General features: G+C 43.2%; 1 protein-coding gene across 3 annotated transcripts in view; it reads left to right on the top strand.

Annotated features, from left to right (window-relative positions):
- The first annotated feature begins 12,631 nt into the window (after nt 1-12,631).
- KHDRBS2 (KH RNA binding domain containing, signal transduction associated 2) overlaps nt 12,632-25,505 on the top strand; it is a 362,102-nt gene continuing 349,228 nt past the window's right edge. For all 3 annotated transcript variants that reach the window (XR_014225082.1, XR_014225083.1, XM_082252045.1), the window contains exon 1: nt 12,632-12,959. Coding sequence is in view for 1 of the 3 variants with exons in the window: in XM_082252045.1 (XP_082108171.1) it covers nt 12,869-12,959 (91 nt within the window). In the remaining 2 variants the exon portion in view is untranslated. The remainder of the gene's footprint in view (nt 12,960-25,505) is intronic.

The following is a 25,505-nucleotide window of genomic DNA, read 5'->3' as shown; positions in this document are numbered from 1 at the left end:
CATAGGGAAGGGGAGCTTTAAAATAGGCATTCCCCTTTTCCTTCATTCTTTGCACAATGGTTTGTCAATTGTAGTGCTAGCAGCTTCAATTCCTTAACCTAACAGCGCAGTATTCTTTGCAATAGAAAGTAAATATGCAGTCACCCTCTTTTTTCCACACCTGAGATGGACTAGGACTAAAGGATTTGTAGAGTGCACATGACTGCTCATTCCAAACAAATGTGAGAGGGTAAAGGAGATGCCTACTATTCACCTGTGATATATTGTTGATCTTGTGATTTATGGCATCTTACCACATCTTCTGTGGTTGATAACATCCTCAGTATATTGTTTTTTGCAGAAATGCCCACTCAGCTGGCAGGGACAAAGTATGCATGGAATTTAAAGTGTAACTTTAAAGTGGTTGTAAACCTCAGTCATGAAATCTTAACAAAGCACATATATCTGTAGTGTTTACTTTTCTCTCTCCAAAGATCAAAGTGTTGTTTTTCTCTGATGCTTCTTTCCTCTGTTATCAGCATGAGTCCTTTCTGAGCAGTTTTCTCGACACATGAGATAAAATTTGTGTCAGGGAGGGAGCTCAGAACAGAGCTTGTCTATTCTCACAACACAGTTTTGCTGTTTGACAGGGGGTTTGTGCCTTTTCTTCAATCAGCTCTTCAGCTCTCACACACTTTAACTGCTTCCTCCCCCCCCCCCCCTCTGTGTTACTAACAGAAGGAGAAGGAACATGATTCTGCCCTTTGGAAGGGATGTAGGGAAGAGTAAAACTTGTGTAGGAGGATTTTTTTAATCGCTGTGTATCATCTGAGGCCAGTCACTTCACTGGGTAGGATTCACAGGCAGGATTTTCAGTGCAGATGAGACATACTATGACATTGATTTACTAAAATTAGAGAGTGCAAAATCTGGAGAAACTTTGCATAGAAACCAATCAGCTTCTGGAGTTTATTGCCAAACCCTAATTGAATAAGCTAAAATAGAAGCTGATTGGCTACAATGCACAGCTGCACCAGATTTTGCACTCTCCGGTTTTAGTAAATCTGCCCCTATGTCTCTCCTGCATTAAAGTACCATTACCTGCCTGTATGCCCTGTGCATGGACAGCTCAGTGTAGACATTTCAGCAATGCAGACATAAATGAACTCCCGGGCATGCAGGAGCAACATTATGTTGGCCAGGCCAAAGAAAAAGGCGAAGATTGGTATCTGAAAGCCAACCTTGCTGAAGATGGCAGCGGCTGGTGGTTGGCTCTGGGACACCGCAACACTCAAGAGAAGGTGAGTTTAGTTCCGCTTTATTACTAAAATGGGATAGCATGTATTAGCTCAGTATAGGTGATGTAAAAAAGATGTATGATATGGATATTTTGGGGCCTTTTTTGACTGAATAAATTTGTCAAATTTTTATACTGTGAGTGACACACAGCTGTGTCATCCATTCACAGGGAACTGTGAATGGAAATGCTACAAGTCTTATCTGCCACTATGGCAGAAGAACTCGCAGACATCATCGCACTTAAAGTGTTACTAAACCTGGAGTTGTTCCAAAATAAGAAGCTTTTGGAACAAAGTCTTTAACATGTTCTGAAAGCAGTGGCGTAGCGTGGGTTGTCAGCACTCGGGGCAAGGCAAGTAATTTGCGCCCCCTAACCTGTGGATTTTAGCACTCGAGTCTCTTCCACTAGATTAGTTAAAAGAAACCCTTACCCCTAAGCCCTATATGAATATATACACACACACTTTTATAAATAAATGTAAACAAACATTTAAGCGGTATTAAAACATTTTTAATTAAACAATTATCAATGTATACCATAGATCCCATTTAGAGCAGGGTCCCCATAGATCCCCCTTTACAGAAGGGTCCCCAAAGATCCTACTTTAGAGCAGGGTCCCCCATAGATCCCCCTATAGAGCAGGCCAGGGTCCCCATAGATCCCCTTTAGAGCAGGGTCCCCCATAGAACCTCCTTTAGAGAAGGGTCCCCATAGATCACCATTTCTCTAAAGTGGGGAATCTATGGGGACCCTGCTCTAAAGGGTGATCTATGGGGACCCTGGCCTCCTCTAAAGGGGATCTATGGGGATCCTGCTCTAAAGGGTGATCTATGGGGACCCTGGCCTGCTCTAAAGGGGATCTATGGGGACCCTGGCCTGCTCTAAAGGGGATCTATGGGGATCCTGCTCTAAAGGGGGATCTATGGGGACCCTGGCCTCCTCTAAATGGGATCTATGGGGATCCTGCTTTAAAGGGGGGATCCCCTTTAGAGCAGGATCCCTATAGATCCCCCTTTAGAGCAGGCCAGGGCAGGTCCCCCATATAGATCTCCCCCCTTACAGCAGGCCAGGGTGAGGTGAGGTCCGGACCCTGGAATGCTGTAGGGGGGATCTATATGGGGGACCCCAGAGTGACCTAACTTCACCCTGGCCTGCTGTAAAGGGGGATCATGTCCCCCATATAGATCCCCCCCTTACAGCAGGCCAGGGTGAGGTGAGGTCCCACCCCCCATTTAGATCTCCCCCCTTACAGCAGGCCAGGTTCCCCATAACATAGATCCCCTCTGAGGATCCTCTATGAGTTCCATCTAAATACACTCTTCTGTGACTTTTATGTCCACCACATATAGTTGCATTACTATTCTTTTCAGTGTTCTTCTCACACTCAGTCAGTCACTACTACTAGCACAGGCACAGCCAGCCCAGTACTACTCCAGTCCAGTCCTGACAGGGACTCCTACCTTTTTTTTCACTGTCCCGGACCCGATCACAGCAGGCAAGGTTTTCCTCCTGCAGCACCGTCTGACGTCGGCTCTCTCCTCTCACCTGCCGCCACTGCTTCTTCTGCTGCTGCCTGGCCTGATGGTTCTCTCCTCTCCTGTCCCGCACTCAGCGCTGCGCTGGGCGGCCGCTGCACCTTAGTCCCTCCCCCCCCAGATAAGCCAGGCATGCAGGGACTGTCTCTCCAAACCCCCCCCTCCTCCTCCTCAGTGGGCGACCCGGCAGCTCGGATCGGATTCGGGAGCCGAGCTGCGCACAGCCATTGAGAGTGAGTGAGCCAGCCTGGCCAGGGGCAGAGAGCTGCGATTGTGATAAAGGAAAGGAAATCCGCGCTCAGGTTTTAATGATACAGTCCAAAAATGGGTGGCTGCCAGCAATTTCTGGTAAAGACGACTCAGATCAAATAAATTATGTAATGGGTTTGCGGCACTCAGATAATAGTCCTTAGTGAAGAAATAGGGACAATCCAATCTGCTTACCAGATGAAGGAATACAATAAACCTGTCAATAGGTAAAGTAGATGCGAAATCTCAATAATCCGACTTGGCTTGATGATTCAGCTTGGCTCAATCAAATCGGTGTGAATGTCAGGAAATATGCAAATAAACAGAAAAAACATCTCATGGTGCAGTATATCCCAACTGTTGATACAGGAGCAAAGACCCGCCACCAAGAGCTAGAGAAGCCCCTCAATAAATGGAAAAAGAGGGCCGCTCACCAGAAAGATGATAATTGAAAGACCGTCACCAGAATCTCATTGAAATCATGAAACACTGATGGTCACACAGGCTGCTTACCAGATTTAAGTGAAACAGTACGCTGTTATAACAACCTTCTCTTCACTTCCGATGGCCAAACTCCAAAGCAATCAAGTCTCAACAGCTTCACAAGTAAACTCAAAAAATGGGGGGAAAAAAAAGGGGTTGAATATAGTGTAGTATGTTGTAAACAGCAGACCAGTTTCTAATGAGAGACCACCACCAAATTCCTTGTGTATAGCAAGAAATCACCTGTAGATAAATGGGCTGCTTACCAGATACTTTCATTAAGAATCAATGCAGATTACAGGGATCCAGCAAGATTCTCAATGGCAAAGGGATCTCATGTGGAGGATGGTCTAACATTCAGATGAGCAGTTCCACCATGGGGGTTTCAATACCAAAAGAGAGGAAAGAGGCTCATGGTGCAGTATTTAAAACTCACTTACATTTATTGCAGTCACTTACATGTAAAACTTGTAAAATCAGCAGATGTACAGAGGAAAACCATGGTATACAATCAAAGAGCGTGTCCTGGAAACTGCAGGAAGGTCACCTGATGCATTTCGGCCAATCAGCCGTCATCTGAGGTAACTTCCTACAGCTTTAACACGCATTAAATAGAGACAACAATCAAAGACGTATTGCACGTAATGACCAGCTGTGACAAAAGTGTCCTCCCTCTATAGCTACTCCTAGATTCAGGGTGGAGTTTAAACAGCAGATAACACATAAAAAACTAATCTGCATCGTCTTACTGAGATACGGGGGGCGGGGACAATCTCCAGCAGCCAATCGTATAGGAAAGGGCGGAGAAAACTTCAGTTCATCAGAATACTACTAGAGAGGTGATAATGCTGATCCTGCCAGCCAATCGGCACGAAAGGGGGCGGGGACACATATTGACCCAAACCAATACCTAGTGACAGGGGGCTAGGACAAAGATATTCTACATTGGTAAAACAGAAGCGACATGCTTCAGATGATAACAGTCATGCCAGCCAATCGGCACCGTAGGGGGGCGGGGACACACGCCGCACTGAACCAATACATAGTAAGAGGGGGCGAGGACAATACTAGCCATCGTTAGCAGGGCAGCGGCAGCCAGCCTAGGCTATCACAGAAAGAGTGTGAGTGACTGACAACTGAACTTCATGTGCGGAGCGGATGCGCCCCCCCCCCAGATGTTGCGCCCGGTGCGGCCGGCCCCCCCTGCACCCCCCACGCTACGCCACTGTCTAAAAGATCTCTAACTTATCTATCACAAAATCCCCTCATATTGCGCTGCTCAATTTCCCAATAGCCTCTCCCACTAAAAGACTTCAACAACTCATTTTATGCATATTAAAGGGAGCTAAACTGACCATTGCTAGCGCATGGAAGCAACTATATGTTTCCTTCACTAGAGCTAAGAGAAAAATCTCCTGGATTATGGCCCAGGAGAAGATGATTAGCAAGCTCTTAAACTTCTCGGAGAAGTTTGAGGCGACTTGGGAACCATGGGCAAAGTATATGAAAATACCGATCTCCCTGTAGAAACATCAGCTCACCATGTCCTAAAACTTGTTCATTCCACCCTGGTTTCCTATCTTTACTATCTGGAATCTTTCCACCCTTTTATCCTCCTTGTCTTCTCCTCACGTCCTCTCTGACCCCTTTGCTTTCTCCTTCCTTAATAACCCCAGAGGACTCAAGGTTCATAAATTAAGAGTCAAATCAGGCTTCTTGGTTCTGTCTGCTCTCTTCTTTTTCTTACTCCTCTTGGTGTTATGGGTAAAATCAATCCTATGCTTTTCTACATTATTTGTGGTCACCTCTGTCCTGCAGGGCTTTTATTCTGTTGAAAGGAGGTGAAAGCATGGAGTGTTATCATTCTCCCCTGGGCCCTGTGACACAATTTGATCCCAGCTGGGGTGTCAGGGGGCATTGGACAATTCCCTTCACCTTATTACCAATACGCACTACAGCTGCTAATGCCCATGTTTGTTATAATGTAAGCTCTGCTGTATTTACATTTATGTCTACCCTTAGGCTTCTTTCACACGGCCGCTCCGCTGCTTTAGTCCGCTGCGGGACTTTTTTTTTTTTCTTTTTCACGGAGCGGATGACCTTTGTGTCACCTGCTCCGTGTGCCCGTATATCATCCCATCCGTTTGCGGATGATATGCAGACATAATGTAAGTATATGGCGGATGACACCGCTGACATCCGATTTTCCTTCCTTTCCGTTTTTTACACGGATGAAAAAATAGGGTTCTGTTCCATTCCAAGAAACGGAACAGAACTGAAAGGAAGAAAATCGGATGTCAGCGGATGGTATTCCTCTGACATCCGCAGTGCCATTCACTTACATTATGTCCGCAAATCATCCGCAAAAAAATAGGATGATTTGCGGACACACGGAGCGGCCGTGTGAAAGGACCCTTACTGTTTTACAATGTTCAACATTTTCAGCTCTCTCTTTTCTATGTCTTTTATCTGTTTCATTGGGTTTTCTGGAAAAATTTCAATAAAAATATTGAAAGCAAAAGTGTTAACCCAGGACCTTTCATCCACTATATCTGGTTTCCCACAGTACACAGAACATTAATTTTAGTAAAATATAAACTGATAAATACCTTTTCTAATCAGCAGTATATAGCAGTCTTATGACTTCTATCAGTGTCTGGTTAAATCTTGTAGGAGGAGATTTCATTCTCCTCTGACCATTTGAGGCCCCTGACCCTCTGTTTGGACAGTGCTGATTGGCCATGTGGCGTGCTGATCACATGCACTCTCCTAAGAAAAAAAAAGCTCTCTAGCAATATACACCAAACTGAAAATGTGCAAAGTGATTCAAAAGGCTCTGTCTTATCCGGAAATGGATTAGGGACAGTGGAAGAAGGGGATGATCAGAGAAGACGGGATCAAACAGCCTTTTAACACAATGCAGAGAATTGACACCTTAGGTTCTACAGTGCGTATAACGAGTAAGCTTTACTGCATATACAGACTGATTTTACTGTTGTGGGCTTAGTAACACTTTACAGTTCCTTAGTTACTTCCTCCAGTCCTATAACAGAAGATCATTACCCCCATACAGATCTGGGGCTAGAAGTAAACAACATAGGACTTGGAGCCTGTGCATCGCATCCACATTGCACTGTTCACAGTTTCAATGCTCTGCGGGCTTCAATGCAAACATTTTATAAATGTATTTTTTTTTATTTTATTGTATGGGTATATGTATTACATTTTTTTTAAATGGTGACTATGCCTTCATTGTCAAAGTTTATTTTATATAATATCAATTTTGAATCCCAGTGAAAATATAATAGAACTAAAATAGGCTGCAAGAAAAGAGTTATCACATTGAATTCAGTAAATACAACAGTTTTGTTATGAAAGTTTTCTATTCATAAGCATGGCTATTCATAAGGTGAAAGTACATCTAAATGCTTGCTGGATCACATTTAGTTTGCTAAAGCAATTTGTATCATAAACAGCTGCCAAGATTCCTTCATAAAATACTGTTTTTACTTTTTATTCATTCTTTTCTTTTTCCATATCTGTGCTGCTGATCTCCTTTAGCTTCTCTCACTTGTTTCCTATCTATATGCACTCACTTCAGTGTAAGCTTCCTGACAGTGACAATGATGGACCATGTCTGTGCAGGGCCGGTTTTAGACAAAGTGTGGCCCTGGGCAAACCTAAATGTGGGGCCCCAGGGCCGGACTGGGTATGAAAACCAGCCCTGGAAAAATGGCCAGCCCCATAGCATTGCGTCATTATACCAGCGCAACGTCATTTTCAGCGCAACGTCCCTCCCCCTAATACAATGCTGATCCCCCTCCCCCTAATTCAATGCTGATCCCCCCTCCCCCTAATACAATGCTGTTTCCCCCCTATCCCTAATACAATACAGACCCCTTAGTAAGCCTCCCTCCCAGTACAGACCCCTCAGCAAGCCCCCCTCCCAGTACAGACCCCCCAGCAAGCCCCCCTCCCAGTACAGACCCCTCAGCAAGCCCCCCTCCCAGTACAGACCCCTCAGCAAGCCCCCCTCCCAGTACAGACCCCCCAGTAAGCCCCCCTCCCAGTACAGACCCCCTCCCAGTACAGACCCCCTACCAGTACAGACCCCTCAGTAAGCCCCCCTCCCAGTACAGACCCCTCAGCAAGCCCCCCTCCCAGTACAGACCCCCCAGTAAGCCCCCCTCCCAGTACAGACCCCCTCCAAGTACAGACCCCCTACCAGTACAGACCCCTCAGTAAGCCCCCCTACCAGTACAGACCCCTCAGTAAGCCCCCCTCCCAGTATAGACCCCCAGTAAGCCCCCCTCCCAGTACAGACCCCTCAGCAAGCCCCCCTCCCAGTACAGACCCCTCAGCAAGCCCTCCTCCCAGTACAGACCCCCCAGTAAGCCCCCCGCCCAGTACAGACCCCCTCCCAGTACAGACCCCTCAGCAAGCCCCCTCCCAGCACAGACCCCTCAGCAAGCCCCCCTCTCAGTACAGACCCCTCAGTAAGCCCCCCTCCCAGTACAGACCCCTTAGTAAGCCCCCCTCCCAGCACAGACCCCTCAGCAAGCCCCCCTCTCAGTACAGACCCCTCAGTAAGCCCCCCTCCCAGTACAGACCCCTTAGTAAGCCCCCCTCCCAGGACAGGCCCTCCGGCAGCCCCCCTCCCAGTACAGACCCCTCAGTAAGCCACCCTCCCAGTATAGACCCCCAGTAAGCCCCCCTACCAGTATAGACCACCCCAGTAAGCCCCCCTCCCAGTATAGACCCCCCCAGCAAGCCCCCCTCCCAGTACAGACCCCTCAGCAAGCCCCCCTCCCAGTACAGACCCCTCAGTAAGCCCCCCTCCCAGTACAGACCCCTCAGCAAGCCCCTCTCCCAGTACAGACCCCTCAGCAAGCCCCCCTCCCAGTACAGACCCCTCAGTAAGCCCCCTCCCAGTACAGACCCCTCAGTCAGCCCCCTCCCAGTACAGACCCCTCAGTCAGCCCCCCTCCCAGTATAGACCCCCAGTAAGCCCCCCTCCCAGTATAGACCCCCAGTAAGCCCCCCTCCCAGTACAGACCCCTCAGTAAGCCCCCCTCCCAGTACAGACCCCTTAGTAAGCCCCCCTCCCAGTATAGACCCCCAGTAAGCCCCCCTCCCAGTACAGACCCCTCAGTAAGCCCCCCTCCCAGTACAGACCCCCCAGCAAGCCCCCCGCCCAGTACAGACCCCCTCCCAGTACAGACCCCTCAGCAAGCCCCCCTCCCAGTACAGACCCCTCAGCAAGCCCCCCTCTCAGTACAGACCCCTCAGTAAGCCCCCCTCTCAGTACAGACCCCTCAGTAAGCCCCCCTCCCAGGACAGGCCCTCCGGCAGCCCCCCTCCCAGTACAGACCCCTCAGTCAGCCCCCCTCCCAGTACAGACCCCTCAGTCAGCCCCCTCCCAGTACAGACCCCTCAGTAAGCCCCCCTCCCAGTACAGACCCCTCAGTAAGACCCCCTACCAGTATAGACCCCCAGTAAGCCCCCCTACCAGTATAGACCCCCCCAGTAAGCCCCCTCTCAGTACAGACCCCTTAGTAAGCCCCCCTCCCAGTACAGACCCCTTAGTAAGCCCCCCTACCAGTACAGACCCCCTCAGTAAGCTCCCCTCCCAGTAAGCCCCCCTCCCAGTACAGACCCCTCAGCAAGCCCCCCTCTCAGTACAGACCCCCAGTAAGCCCCCCTCCCAGTACAGACCCCCTCCCAGTACAGACCCCTCAGTCAGCCCCCCTCCCAGTACAGACCCCTTAGTAAGCCCCCCTACCAGTACAGACCCCTCAGTAAGCCCCCCTACCAGTACAGACCCCTCAGTAAGCCCCCCTCCCAGTATAGACCCCCAGTAAGCCCCCCTCCCAGTACAGACCCCTCAATAAGCCCCCCTCCCAGTACAGACCCCCCAGCAAGCCCCCCTCCCAGTACAGACCCCTCAGCAAGCCCCCCTCCCAGTACAGACCCCTCAGCAAGCCCCCCTCCCAGTACAGACCCCTTAGTAAGCCCCCCTCCCAGTACAGACAGACCCCTCAGTAAGCCCCCCTCCCAGTACAGACCCCCCAGTAAGCCCCCCTCCCAGTACAGACCCCCCAGTAAGCCCCCCTCCCACTACAGACCCCTTAATAAGCCCCTCCCAGTACAGACCCCTTAATAAGCCCCTCCCAGTACAGACCCCTTAGTAAGCCTTTCCCAGTACAGTCTACAGACCCCCTTAGTAAGCCCCCCTCCCAGTACAGACAGACCCTTCAGTAAGCCTCCCTCCCAGTAGAGACCCCCCCCAGTAAGCCCCCCTCCCACTACAGACCCCTTAGTAAGCCCCTCCCAGTACAGAACCCTTAGTAAGCCCCTCCCAGTACAGTCTACAGACCCCTTAGTAAGCCCTTCCCAGTACAGACAGACCCCCTCAGTAAGCCCCCTCACCTGCGATCACATCACATGCTGGCGCGTGACGTATCGTCTGTGTCACAGGAGGAGGGATCATCTTGTCGGCGCAGTGACAGACATTCTTCAGCAGCCGCCACAGCCAGTCAGCTCGCCTCACGCATGATGCACCAGCACCGCCGCGCAGGGGCAGCCGCCTCGTGACGTCACGCCGCTCACAGCGGCTGACGTAGAAGAGACGGAGCCCAGCGGGGGGAGGGGGCGGGGCAGCAACCATCATCAGCGGCGACCGACGAGCGGCCCCAATCATTGCAGCGGCGATCAATGCTTAAAGCGGCGCTGCGGGCGGACTGGTCTTAAAGCGGCCAGTCCGGCCCTGGAGCCCGCTGCTGACAGTGACACGGGGCCCCTGGACATTCGGGGGCCCTGGGCAGTTGCCCAGGTTGCCCCCCCCCCTAACGCCGGCCCTGTGTCTGTGTAATATGTATTGGCACCTTTAGTCTCCACCATGAGCACATGTGACAGGTGACTACACTAGGGTACAACTGGGAGAAAATTGTCACATCCTAAGAGGGTATGTATAATCAAGAACAGACTCAAAAGGTATTTCTTTAAATCCTGTGCCAATGGAGTTGTGTTCACTTCTAGCTTGAAGCAGGTCATACGCAGGTCAGAAGGAGGTCAAAGATAATGTTGTTATGCCAAAGAATAGCAGTGGAAAACGAGGTAGACAAAAAAAGGGCAAGTATGAACGGGGGATGACCTGCAGAGGTAAATCTGATGGACATACTGCCATGGCGGTTCATCCCCATCCGGGGGATTCGACCTGCGGCGTATGAGGCATCTACTGAAGACATACTGCATGTTTTTTTCCTATCAGAGGGACTATTTTGGACCAAGCCATCTAAGCTTGTCTCTGTTCCTTATTGGTTACCACTGTTTGTCCTTTTATCTAGACAAATATCCTGCCTAACCTGGTTATAGCAGTATGTCCATCAGATTTACCTCTGCAGGTCATCCCCCGTTCATACTTGCCCTTTTTTTGTCTACCTCGTTTTTGCCTAAATTCTGGCTACTGTGAATACCACATCTGCCTTTATAGGGAACTTGTATCCTAATAGCTCCGGAAGAAGCTTGAATTTTAAGCGGAACATGTAGGGCATCTGGCTACATGAACCTTCCCTATGTGCAAGCTGTATCTACTCCATCTGAGGACGCTCTGTGTTGCCCTTGACTTTGGTTTCAAGTCTTGTTGGATGTAACGTATAGCGTCCTCATTTACCATCTTGTTTTCTAAATACAATTTTTGTAAACTATTTTTGCCTGCTTATGCCTCCTTGGCAAGGTATATTTTATTGTGCTATGTGTACTTTGACCTACCAGTATCGCCCCCTAGGGGGTTCGTCTTTCCTCTGATTTTATGCTAATCAAAAATAAAAGTGTTTCATTTTTAATTTACTGTGCCTAGAAAGTCCATTTTTCTTTTGTTTTTTCCAAATTTGACATTTGAGGATGTGGCACATGATCTTGCTATTTTGCTGCGCCCCTATTTATGCTGCAATAGTGTTGGCGTATTAGTTTTGTTCAATTATCCATGTAGTTTAACATTCTGACCCTGTTTTGCATTATGATGCCACATGTTACCCTGAATAAGCCAGAGACATTGTTGTGAATAATCTATGTTTGTGCAGCTTTCATAATCTGTTTTGTATTATTCTGCAGTGTATGTATGTAGTTTAACATCTGACCCTGTTTTGCATTATGATGCTACATGTTGCCCTGAATTAACCAGAGACATTGCTGTGAAGAGTCCATTTTTATGTAGCTTTCATAATCTATTTTGTATTATCTTGCAGTGTTTGCATGTAGTTTAAAATTCTGATCTTGTTTTGCAATATGATGCCACACGTTACCCTGAATGAGCCAGAGACATTGTTGTGAAGAGTCCATGTTTGTGCAGCTTTCATAATCTGTCTTGTATTATTCTGCAGTGTATGTATGTAGTTTAACATTCTGACTCTGTTTTGCATTATGATGCCACATGTTACCCTGAATGAGTCAGAGACATTGTTGTGAAGAGTCCATGTTTGTGCAGCTTTCATAATCTGTCTTGTATTATTCTGCAATGTATGTATGTAGTTTAACATTCTGACACTGCAGAAAAGGGGAAGTAAACCCTCCTCTGCAACTGTTACCTATAGGTAAGCCTATGATAAGGGAGTGACGTCACCGCGGCTCCGGCCAATCAGATGGCCGGATGCCGCGATCCTGGAAGACGGGCGACTGAACATGTCGCCCCTCATACAGGTAAGCAGGCGGAACGGCGGGGGCTCGTTCTAAGGTAAGTATTTCATAATGAGCTAGTACGCGATGCACACTAGTTCATTATGTGTTTCTCTTTCAGGTTGAAAAAACAAATAATTTTATGGGATTATAACCTCTTTAATGATTCTAACTTTGCACTTTTTTTTTTAGTAAACTGCAAGTTACAGTTACTCCCTGGGCCGATTACCCATGTTGCTACAGATACGATATAGGTCAAATGTCTATTTCATAATAGCAAGCATAGTCAATAATAAGGTGACTATGGAGCTTTTTTTTTTTTTGCACTGTGATCTTGACTGGTAGAACATTAAGTGCAGGCGGGGATCCGCAAGGATTGTACTCATCTAAAGGGATGCTAGGGATGCATGCTTTCATATAACACATTGCAAGGGGAGAGGAGACAGGAAAGTGTTAGAATCGCTCCTGAACATCGTGTGGCATTGTGTGTACAATCTGGAGTATTGTTGGGCCAAGTGTCTCAGTGCTCTGGCACTGCTGGTCCTATTTCATCCAAAGCACTAGGACTTCTCATATATCAAGGGCGTTGTAACCAGCTCAGCTGAGAGCTTTGCGGTTCAGCCTAACACTGTCAGTTGTAAGCAGTGTTATGGAGCAGGAGAAATACTTGCCAGAGATGATGGCAGAGAAAGATAGCCTGGATCCATCTTTTGTTCATGCAATGCGCCTTCTGGCTGAAGGTAAGAGGTCTACCTGTGGTGTTATCACTGCCTCCATATCTGCCTTAATGCAATGATACTGATCATGGTACAGATGAAAGACTTCTGCAAGAGACTGAGCAATTGTAAAGAGGGGTACAGCATTTCTAGAGAGCTAGGTCACCAATCTGATATATAGAATGCAGGTAATTGAAGACAACATGCCATCTCTATTATTAGAGACTGGCAAAGTTTAAAAAAAAAACACTTGGTCTTTATTTCACATATTGAAATAACCTACATTTAATCCTGTTGTCTTAAAAACTCATCCATTCATCCATACAAATATTTGCTTTTTTTACCTGTGTATTGTGATTGTCCTTTGTTGTTACATTGTTTCTCTCTAAGAGCATGAAATATACTGTATATTTTATTTTTGCCTAGCTGTTTCTGATACCTTCTTTTCAGGGACAGTCCAAGGTTTTAAAGCTTTGCTCTAAGGAATTATCTTTGCAGGGTTTAAGTCTGACAAAGTACCCATCAGGGCTTTGACTTGGATGCAGGATGGAATTCTTATAGTCTCCTCTTACTTTTCTGTAAATGATTAAGGGGCTTATAAGCGACAGTTGCACAATGGTAATATCGGGACTGTTTCAGAATAAAGGCACAGATATGCATGGGGTATTCATTGCGTGGCCAAGATCACAAGCACAAGCATGTCCCAGTTATTGACTAGACATAGCATGTAAACATTCCTGTGGACCTGATAGCAGATCTCACTGCTGACACCTGTTTTTGGTCCCCTATGTACCCACTATTATATCCCCATGCAGGAAAAATGAGAATGCACTTCTTTGAAGTGAATGCAGCACCTACAACAAATCTTAATTGCCCATTCACACTAGAGTGCCTACAGAACCTGCAACAAATCTTAATGCCCCATTCACACTAGAGTGCCTACAGAACCTGCAACAAATCTTAATGGCCCATTCACACTAGAGTGCCTACAGAACCTGCAATAAATCTTAATGGCCCATTCACACTAGAGTACCTACAGCACCTGCAACAAATCTTAATGGCCCATTCACACTAGAGTACCTACAGCACCTGCAACAAATCTTAATGGCCCATTCACACTAGAGTGCCTACAGAACCTGCAACAAATCTTAATGGCCCATTCACACTAGAGTGCCTACAGAACCTGCAACAAATCTTAATGGCCCATTCACACTAGAGTACCTACAGCACCTGCAACAAATCTTAATGGCCCATTCACACTAGAGTACCTACAGCACCTGCAACAAATCTTAATGGCCCATTCACACTAGAGTACCTACAGCACCTGCAACAAATCTTATTGGCCCATTCACACTAGAGTACCTACATCACCTGTAACAAATCTTAATGGCCCATTCACACTAGAGTACCTACAGCACCTACAACAAATCTTAATTGCCCATTCACACTAGAGTGCCTACAGAACCTGCAACAAATCTTAATGCCCCATTCACACTAGAGTGCCTACAGAACCTGCAACAAATCTTAATGGCCCATTCACACTAGAGTGCCTACAGAACCTGCAACAAATCTTAATGGCCCATTCACACTAGAGTACCTACAGCACCTGCAACAAATCTTAATGGCCCATTCACACTAGAGTACCTACAGCACCTGCAACAAATCTTAATGGCCCATTCACACTAGAGTACCTACAGCACCTGCAACAAATCTTATTGGCCCATTCACACTAGAGTACCTACATCACCTGTAACAAATCTTAATGGCCCATTCACACTAGAGTACCTACAGCACCTGCAACAAATCTTAATGGCCCATTCACACTAGAGTGCCTACAGAACCTGCAACAAATCTTAATGGCCCATTTACACTAGAGTACCTACATCACCTGTAACAAATCTTAATGGCCCATTCACACTAGAGTACCTACAGCACCTGCAACAAATCTTATTGGCCCATTCACACTAGAGTACCTACAGCACCTGCAACAAATTTTTTTGGCCCATTCACACTAGAGTACCTACAGCACCTGCAACAAATCTTAATGGCCCATTCACACTAGAGTACCTACAGCCCCTGCAACTAATCTTAATGGCCCATTCACACTAGAGTACCTACAGCACCTGCAAAAAATCTTAATGGCCCATTCACACTAGAGTCCCTACAGCACCTGCAAAAAATCTTAATGGCCCATTCACACTAGAGTCCCTACAGCACCTGCAACAAATCTTAATGGCGCATTCACACTAGAGTACCTACAGCACCTGCCAAAAATCCTAATGGCCCATTCACACTAGAGTACCTACAGCCCCTGCAACTAATCTTAATGGCCCATTCACACTAGAGTACCTACAGCACCTGCAACAAATCTTAATGGCCCATTCACACTAGAGTACCTACAGCACCTGCAACAAATCTTATTGGCCCATTCACACTAGAGTACCTACAGCACCTGCAACAAATTTTTTTGGCCCATTCACACTAGAGTACCTACAGCACCTGCAAAAAATCTTAATGGCCCATTCACACTAGAGTCCCTACAGCACCTGCAAAAAATCTTAATGGCCCATTCACACTAGAGTCCCTACAGCACCTGCAACAAATCTTAATGGCGCATTCACACTAGAGTACCTACAGCACCTGCCAAAAATCCTAATGGCCCATTCACACTAGAGTACCTACAGCCCCTGCAACTAATCTTAATGGCCCATTCACACTAGAGTACCTACAGCACCTGCAACAAATCTTAATGGCCCATTCACACTAGAGTACCTACAGCACCTGCAACAAATCTTTGATGGTCCATTCACACTAGAGTGCCTACAGCACCTGCATTAAATCTTAATGGCCCATTCACACTAGAGTACCTACAGCACCTGCAACAAATCTTTGATGGTCCATTCACACTAGAGTGCCTACAGCACCTGCATTAAATCTTAATGGCCCATTCACACTAGAGTACCTACAGCACCTGCAACAAATCTTAATAGCCCATTCACACTAGAGTACCTACAGCACCTGCAACAAATCTTAATGGCCCATTCACACTAGAGTACCTACAGCACCTGCAACAAATCTTAATAGCCCATTCGCACTAGAGTGCCTACAGCACCTGCAACAAATCTTAATAGCCCATTCACACTAGAGTACCTACAGCACCTGCAACAAATCTTAATGGCCCATTCACACTAGAGTGCCTACAGCCCCTGCAACAAATCTTAATGGCCCATTCACACTAGAGTGCCTAAGCACAATTTCTTGCTTGCATCTAAAGCACGTGGAAGAAGGTCTGTAATATAATTTTCAGTATTAAAGGTCAGACCTATGTGTTTTGGTTATGTACATCTATAACAAAATCCTAAATGCTGCACAGGTATGTATGTACCTTTGGGTATTTGGCAACCAGTTAAACTTCATTGCAGGTGACTTCCCCATTATGGTAATAACACGTGTGATTGGAGTCTTTTTTTGCATTTGCAAAGTTACCGTAAATGGTTTTAATAAACCCAAGCTGCAGAAAGAAAGTAATAATTATCTAGTATTGTGATAGTGTTTCAGTTTTTGTTGCAAATATTTTGGATGAGCACTTTAAAAGAGTACATGAAACAATGATTTTGTTCTACTTCTGACATAAAAGTTTCATTACTTTAGAGTGTTGGCATTTTCTTATTGTGCTTTGAGCATTATCTGGATCTGAACTATTGTAATCCTCTATGACACAACTCAAAGAGAAATGATAATGTGCCAAGTGAAATAACCCACTAATAATCAATGATAATCAGAATTCTAAATTCAAGAGTCAAAGCAGTGAATGAGGATTTCCGATTAATTGTGCGTCTCCTTATTAAATTTGTATGTAAGGCAATGTGTAAAGTAAAATGGCTTTGTAAAGTGCATTTATTCATAGCAAACATCAAAGTCTTCTTTTGTTACATATGTGGTTGCAGTATAATGAAATTTGATTTATTTGACTTGTGTTACTAAGTCTTACTTGTGCTTTGGACCTGTTTATTGAATATGTATATTAAATGTAACTTTTATATTGCATATCCCACCAAAATTGTCTGTTCTTACTAACTTCTTTAATATATACTAATGTTTTAATTGAAAGTCATTTGAAGGAAAAAGGAAAACACACCAAACATATACTGTATGAAAGAATAAGTAAACTTCACATAAGTTGACAACATGATAGATTTCCCTTGCATCTCATGTATTAAAAGGGTTCAAACGGTGTTGACTATCTGATCATTGTACATTGCTTACCCACATCTGTCTGTGTTTGTATCAAGGTGGAAATTTGATCATGTTTTTTATTTTGCCAGCAGGGGGAGCATGTGTTATCTGCAAATCATACACAAGCACTTGTCAGCTTAGGCAGAGCAGATGATTCTATATACAAAACGCAAAGATGTAAACACTAGAAACTTGAGGGGATCATGTTTTATAATACACATAAAACATTTTTTCCAGTTCAGTATGACTACACTTGTCTAAGTATATGGCTAGTAAACATTTATACATAGTGCATATTATACCGTTTTATAGACAACAATAGTGCATTCATTTTATTATGTTTCTTTTGATATTCTTTTTTCTTTTGATAAAATGATATTGCAATTTTTATTTAAACATGACTGTATATATAGTGTCAAAAAATGCTGATTTATTGGCATACTGTATACTGTCAAATAATTTTAAAAAATGGCATTAGGCTACTGTTGTCTTTTGCAGCTGCTGACTGCAATCCATACAATTAAAGATATTTTGATTTTCATAGATTATTCCAAGGATGATATATTAAAAGCATTTCTATGTATTGTTATCCCCCATCACAACATAAAAACATACAGCCAAACATTAATAATACAATATATATTATATACAGTATATACTTTACATTTAAGATTCAATTATGTATAGTAGAAGGTAGTTTAAAGGGACCATGTCATGTAACAGGAGTCCATATATCCTAGGTTTCATGGCTTACAGTATTTCCCCAAGCTTGGGTAAACCCCTACAGATGTATATCTTTGTATCTGATTTGCTTCCCTTTATACCAGCACCAGGCAGCTGATGTTGGAGTAAAGTTGAATATGCTGTGCCCTTTAAATAGTATATGTATGATTCCTATAGAAATCATTTTCTACATATAGCTGTATATATATATATATATCTCATGTTGTAAAGTGCTTCACAAAATATTGGCGCTATATAAATCCTGTAGGATAATAATAATATTATAAATAATATATATATATATATATAGTATATTTATATATGGGAATCGCATGGACTTACACAAAATCAGAGGCATCAACATCCCTTAGTAAAGAACTAAAAGAAAATGGGGGAAATATGTGACTTTTCAGGTGCATGGACACATAAATACACAGAGAAATATTTTGCATAAAAATTATTTGTTACAAAATTGTATTTAATTTTATTTAATTACAAAAAAAAAAAAAAAAACAGATTAAAGGATAAGAGGCATACTGAACAGTCATATAATATCATTCATCACGCATGGTATTAAACATGTTTTACCCATTCAAGCTTCTTCAGGAAAGTGCTTCACAAACCATTGGCACTATATAAATCCTGTATGATAATAATAATATAAATTATATATATATATATATATATATATATATATATATATATATATATATATATATATATATATATATATATTATTAACTAAGTAAATCTGTCCAAATTACTAGGTTTTCTGGAAATATGCTGATAATATATTCACTTTAAACTAGATCTACTTGAAGGCTGGCATTGAAAATCAGAGCGGTAACTAGATAGTTCAGTAATAGTTATGCCACAGGCAATCACACACTTTTAATGGTATCACTGGTCTGGTATCAAAAGTATGACATTGCAAAGGGTACGTAAGTTGAGATACTTGTCTCCTCCATTTAACTAGTGTAAAATATTTTGCTGCAAAGCATATTTGTCTACTATTTATTTTACACAAGCCAACAAAAACCTGGTCGCCTCACAGGTCGCCGTAGGTCGCCTTCCATAGGGAAGCTGCGGATCCGTTCTAATAGGAGCGACACAAGTCGCTCCGACTTAGAAAAAGGGTCCGGAGCTTCTTTGGGGCGACCCGGAGGCGACCGCCATAGACTTCAATGTTATGAAGTCCGTGGCGGCCGCTCCAAGGTTGCGGCGCGCTGCTTGCACCGCGACCTCGGAGGTCGCCACCCGAAGTTGGATCGCCCCTATGTGAACGGGGAGGTGGTTTAATATAGAAAGTAGAGAATGTTCACTTCATGAAGTAAATGTTTACACAACAAATAAAATAAAAAGTGTGGACAAACAGCAGCACTCACTGAATACCAGAATACATACATATCAGAAATGATATATATATATATATATATATATATATATATATATACACACATACAGTATATATATATATATATATATATATAATGTGTTGTTCTGTTTCTTTAACAAATAAAATGAAAAATTTAGCAATCCAAAGGCAAATACAATCACTTGTTCAATTTATGCAATCCTATAAAATATTAAATGGCATAAAAGTGATATAAAAAGTCCCCATCAAGTGAAAACAAGTGTTGTCTTCAGTCTCACAGTAACGCCAGTGCTTCTTTGCTCCTAAAGTGGCTAAAAAAAATCAAGTGCTCCAACACCTCCACGCAAAGTGTTTACCAGAATCTAAAACTTTACTACATAGGAGGGCTAACATATGAAACGCGTTAGGGGAGCTTAGGGAGGGTGACATCATCACATCTGCTCAGATAAGTGGCGGCATTGTGATTTGTTTGAATCATGCTGATCTTTGTGAATACTGACCTTAGTTGCTACATTATGCGGTTCCTCTTGCGCTTCCTTGTGTGCCATTGAGCCATATTGCAAGCTATTATTGACGTGCGAGATGAGGGAGAAATCCATCCATGTTGTTCCTCATAAAGCGCTGTTAGACCTTCTATATAGTGAGGTCTAGGCTTCTGGTAAGTGGCTTTATGTGGAGGTGTTGGAGCACTTAATTTTGTTTTGGCACTGTTGGAGCACAGAAGCACTAGAGTTATTGTGACACTGAAGACAACACTTATATTTTATTTGATGGGGCCTTTTTATGTCACTTTATATAATGTATTATTTCATAGTATTCTGCAAGTTGTACATGTGCATGGTTATATTTACTTTGGATTTGTGAATTATATATTTGTTTTATTTAAAGAAACAGTGCAACACATTTTTTTTTTTGTAGATAAAGTAACTTTTAATAAGCATAGTGAAAAAGATGGGCCATCTGTAGAGGAATTAAAAAAAAAAAATGAATGAATTTTGTCTTGACTGGTTAATGGAAGTGAACATTTATTTTGTCAACTGAATATTATGTTGTATTCTAGTATAATTAATTTTTTTACATAACTGAGACATTTACCTGTTAAAAAGTTAAAGAACGTATTTCATGTATTATGTTTTAGGGCTATTGTAAATAATAAAATAATATAGGCGTGACACAATCTTCCCTCCCCAGTTTGCTAGAGACAGTCCAGAAATCAGCAGCTTTCTCCTATAAAAAAGTTAAAATATTCAGTGAATACAGTTTATTGGAAGCGCACTGTAATAAATGTTTATTTCTAAACAGAATATTTTATACATGTAATTAAAACAATGACATTAAAGATAAAATGTTAAACCTGCAACCAAGAAAACAAGCAAACTGACCAAGAAACATTCTAGTTTTAATTTAATACTTTAATAACTTATAATAGTGCTTAGTAAATAATTTAATAACTTATAATAGTGCTTAGTAAATACAATCTAAGTACTGTTAAAATAAAGTCACTTTATTTTGCTACTTTCTAAATTAGTTTACTTCTACTAGTGACTTCTAAGAGCTCAGTGCCACTGTATTCCTTGCCAACCTTTTTCTTTAGGTGCCATCTTCTTTTTGTACAGGATGCTGGCTAGCACAAGCTTAGTATACTTTTGCAAAGTGATACTAAACAGAGTAGTGTTAATTGCCATAGTTCATTCACCTAAATCATTTATTTTATTGTGCTGTATTTATTTTCAAGTGCCTTATTTCTGCAGTACTGTTGTGTGGTCACATGATCTTGCTTTGTTCTTTGACATCTGCTGGGAAAGATCTTTGGGAGGGGCTTCTATTACTCGGTAATGTCTGCTCTCTTTAGTGTGATTCTGTGTCTGGCCAGTCCTGATTGGTGTTATTACAGTCACAGGAAAAAAAAACTATTTAAATTATAAATATCAACAAACTGTTTTACAGCTCCCTATAGGTAGTTATTTAACATTAAATGTGTATTTTTTGTGCATTGATTTGGTGTAGGCATAGTCAAAGAAGATTGAAAATGCAGGGCGATGTTGAAATACTTGCCATGCATGTTACATAGTTACATAGTAGGTGAGGTTGAATAAAGACAATAGTCCATCCAGTTCAACCTGTACAGGTGTGTGTGTGGCTGTAATCATCTCACATAGCCCTGTATGTTCTGATCCTTGAGATGTACATCCAAGAGTCTTTTGAAAGCCACCATACTTCCCGCAGAAACCACCTCTTGTGGTAGAGAATTCCACAATCTTGTAGCCCTAACAGTAAAGAACCCCCCACGTTGCCTGAGGTTAAAACGCTTCTCCTCTAATCGCATTGTATGCCCTCGAGTCCTCATGCAATCCCTTCGATTGAATAGCTGTTTTTCTATGCCGAGATCCCCATTGAGATATTTATAAATTGCTATCATGTCCCCCCTCTGGCGTCTCTTTTCCAGGGAGAATAAATCAAGCGATTGCAGACGCTCTTCATAATTAAGGTCCTCCAATCCCCTAATCAGTTTAGTTGCCCTTCTCTGGACTCTCTCCAGCTCCAACACATCCCTCCTGAGGACTGGCGACCAGAACTGGACAGAGTACTCCAGATGTGGTCGGACCAGAGTTTTATAAAGTGGAAGGATTATAGTCTTTTCTCTGGAATACATCGCTTTCTTTATGCATGCTAATATTCTTTGGCATCTGCCGCTTGACATTGCATGCTATTGCCTAATCTATCATCCACCAGGACTCCCAGATCTTTCTCCATTTTTGATTCCCCCAAGGGTTCCCCCCCTAACGTGTATTGTGCTTTTATGTTTTTAGTCCCCAAGTGCAAAACCTTACACTTCTCTACATTAAACCTCATTTGCCACGTCGTTGCCCACTCCGTTATTTTGTCCATGTCATTCTGTAGATATCTGCTTCATGCTTTGTAGTTATTGCCCTGCCCAATTTTGTGTCGTCTGCAAAAACTGATATAGAACTACTGATCCCGTCCTCAATGCTGTTTATGAATAAATTGAACACGGTTGGTCCCAGGACTGAGCCCTGGGGGACCCCGTTTACCCCCTCAGACCAGTCTGAGTATGCGCTGTTTATTACCACCCTTTGGACACGCCCTTTTAGCCAGTTCCGTATCCAAGTGCAAACCCTGCTGTCGATACCTGCAGACCTTATTTTGTAGATTAAGCTCTTGTGGGGAACTGTATCAAACACCTTAGCGAAATCCAGGTACACCACATCCACTGGTCTGCCCCTATCTAGCTCACAGCTCACCTCCTCGTAGAATGTTAAGAGATTGGTTTGACAAGAACACCCATTTGTAAACCTGTGCTGATTACTGCTGCTGATGTTGTTGTCTTTAGCAAACTCTACGATATAGTCCCTTATCATCCCCTCCAGAAGTTTACATACTATTGATGTCAAACTGACAGGCCTATAATTTCCCGGGATATGCCTCTGCCCCTTTTTGAATATCGGAATCACGTTAGCTTTCCTCCAATCCCCTGGTACATCTCCTGTCCTAATACTGTCAGCAAAGATCAGGAACATTGGTCTAGATATAACCTTACTGAGTTCCTTGAGTACTCTCGGATGTACGCCATCCGGGCCTGGTGATTTGTTTGTGTTAAGTTTATCCAGCCTTTCCCTGATTTCACCCTCTGTTAGCCATAGTGGCAAGTCCTGTGTATTACTACTAACCATACAGTCATGGTCAGTGTACACCTCCGTTTCCTGTGTAAAGACTGACGAGAAAAAAGCATTCAGCACGGTTGCTTTTTCAGTGTCCTCTGTAGCCATCCTCCCATCATCGTTAATTATGTGTGCAATATGCTCTGCCATAGTTTTTTTGCTGTTGATATATTTAAAGAATTTCTTTGGGTTTTTTTTTACTATCCTCCACTATTTGTCTCTCAAAGTTGATTTTAGCCATTTTGATTTTGTGTTTACTTTTCTTATTTCTTATTCTTTTCTTATTGGCTTTGTCTCTTCTAAATGTATTTCCCATAGGCATGCACTGCAAGATACATTTGCTTAATATGTTCCTAAAGCATTCCCATTTTTCCTCTGTGGTCAGTGATCCCAGGGTTTGGTCCCAGTTTACCTTTTCCATCAATGAGTACAATTTTGGAAAGTTTGCCTTTCTGAAGTTTAGGGTTCTTATGTTCCCCTCTTGCCTTCTTATATTGTTATTTATCTAAATGTGATCATCCTGTGATCGCTAGAGCCCAGGTTGTCCTGGACTCTTACCTCCGAGATTAGGTCTGGGTCATTAGTGATCAATAGATGTATGGGGCCATGGCAGGACAACAATAAGGGTAATCAGTGATTGGCCAGTTAAGCATATAATGCTGATAGGTCAGTTAAATAAATTTAGATAATTGGACAGTTAGCTAAAACTTATAGGGGATTGGTTTAAAATTTAGAATTTGGCCACCTTGAATCCTAACAGTTCCCTATAAAAACAAGGCAAATTCGTTAGCAGTTTCAGTCAGTGGGAGCAGACCGAGACTTTGTCCCTCCCACCCGGCCTCTATGTCATTCTTTTCTTTTAAGATTGTTTTATATATGATGACTTTGTTGCTGGGGTTGTTTTTTATTTATATATTAAGTAGTTATGGGTAACTTGGGCTTTATGGCTAAGTTACATATTTGAGTGTAAGTGTGTACTATTAGTTTAGTTCGAGCTCTATGGCTGAACTATGTTATTCTGTAAATTTAAAATAAAAGACCTCGGCCATTCATACCAATGCAAGTCTGTGAGTCATAGTAAATTATTTATAGCTTAGAGTAATAAGTGTAAATTGTTGTTGTTCCTCCTATGACACCATGATGGTAGTTCAGATGGCATCTGCATCCAAGGCTCTTTTACCGTTATTAGCAATTATACTAGATATATTTAATACTGATTTATAATAATATTCGGCTTTTTTGTAAGTTTCTTGTAAGTGAATGTAATCAATAAACATACTATATCCCACCTCCATAATGTTTAACAATAGGAGGACATGGAGGAGAGAGGGATATATGCCCACATGTGTGACTCTAGGAGGAAAACAGACAGAGGTTCTAATTGTTCCTTACTGTATCCAAAAAATCATATCTAGAAACATACAATAATTTAGTCACTAATAGTTAAAACCTTAGATGTAAGAAATAATTTTCAGTTGCCAAAGTTGGCTAACATGAATTTGTAGAATGATCACATACATTTTTTAAATGTAAAGTTTAATACTTAATAGCAAAACGTTGCTACTTTGTTATCTATCCAGCAGACGTTTTAGGCTCCATGTACACGGGACGCTGGAAATGGCCGTTTAGGAGCAGTTGGGCGTTTTTTTCAGAAGCCCCTGAACCCATCTACATTTTATCTTATCTGTCCATGTACACCAGGTCGTTTACAGTCATTTGCAGGCAGTTGCGTTCAGGGACTGTTTTTAGAACGCAATTATTTGCGTTCGAACGTGTGTTTCCCGGCGTTTCAAACGCACAAACGCGTCTGAACGCGCCCGAACGCGTCCGAACGCGATGACCCGTGTTTAGTGTTCGCGTTTTTCCATTTTAAAGGGGAATCATTTTTTTTACCTCTAGGAAAGCTTCTAAACGCAAACGCCCGCAAACGCCGCTAAACGCCGCTAAACGCCCGCTAAACGCGGGTACAAACACGACCGAACGGACGTTTCAAATGTCCTAAAAATTCCAGCATTCAAAGGGACTTTTAACAACGTCCTGTGTACATGGAGCCTTAAATGTACTGTATACATATAATCAAGATTGAAATTTTGAAAAGCGGGGCATCCACTTTTCTTAACCAACACAACTTCAATTTACCCTTTGGGTTCTCATCTGTGTCCCATTATGGAGCATTCAGAAGGGATGCTTGGCAGCCCTAATCAGTTTGAAATCAAGAGAAATAATATAGGAAGTGATGTTTTTTGTTGATCTGATAAACATAGTATGCAGAAGGTTCTTAAAGTGAAATATAATGGACAGGAGGGGTTGTGGTATGTGAACTGGATATAAAGGGCAAGATTTTCCTTTCAGCATTGACAACTATGTGCTCTCCCTCGCCACTCCACAGCCACCACTTCTATCTTCTTGAAGGCCTCTCTTGTTGCTGGCATCTTCTTTGTTTATAAAAAGGATGGCCAGCAATGGTGCAACTTCAATGCATTTTGTGGTTGCACCATCCTGGCACTAGGCTCTACTTGTTGGCATCTGACAGATATAAGAAATATACATTGCACT

The sequence above is a fragment of the Pelophylax lessonae genome (genome assembly GCF_965119305.1).
Source record: "Pelophylax lessonae genome assembly, chromosome: 3".
Taxonomy (NCBI): domain Eukaryota; kingdom Metazoa; phylum Chordata; class Amphibia; order Anura; family Ranidae; genus Pelophylax; species Pelophylax lessonae.
The sequence above is the reverse complement of the archived record's forward strand: the minus strand, read 5'-3'. Positions and strand labels throughout refer to the sequence as shown.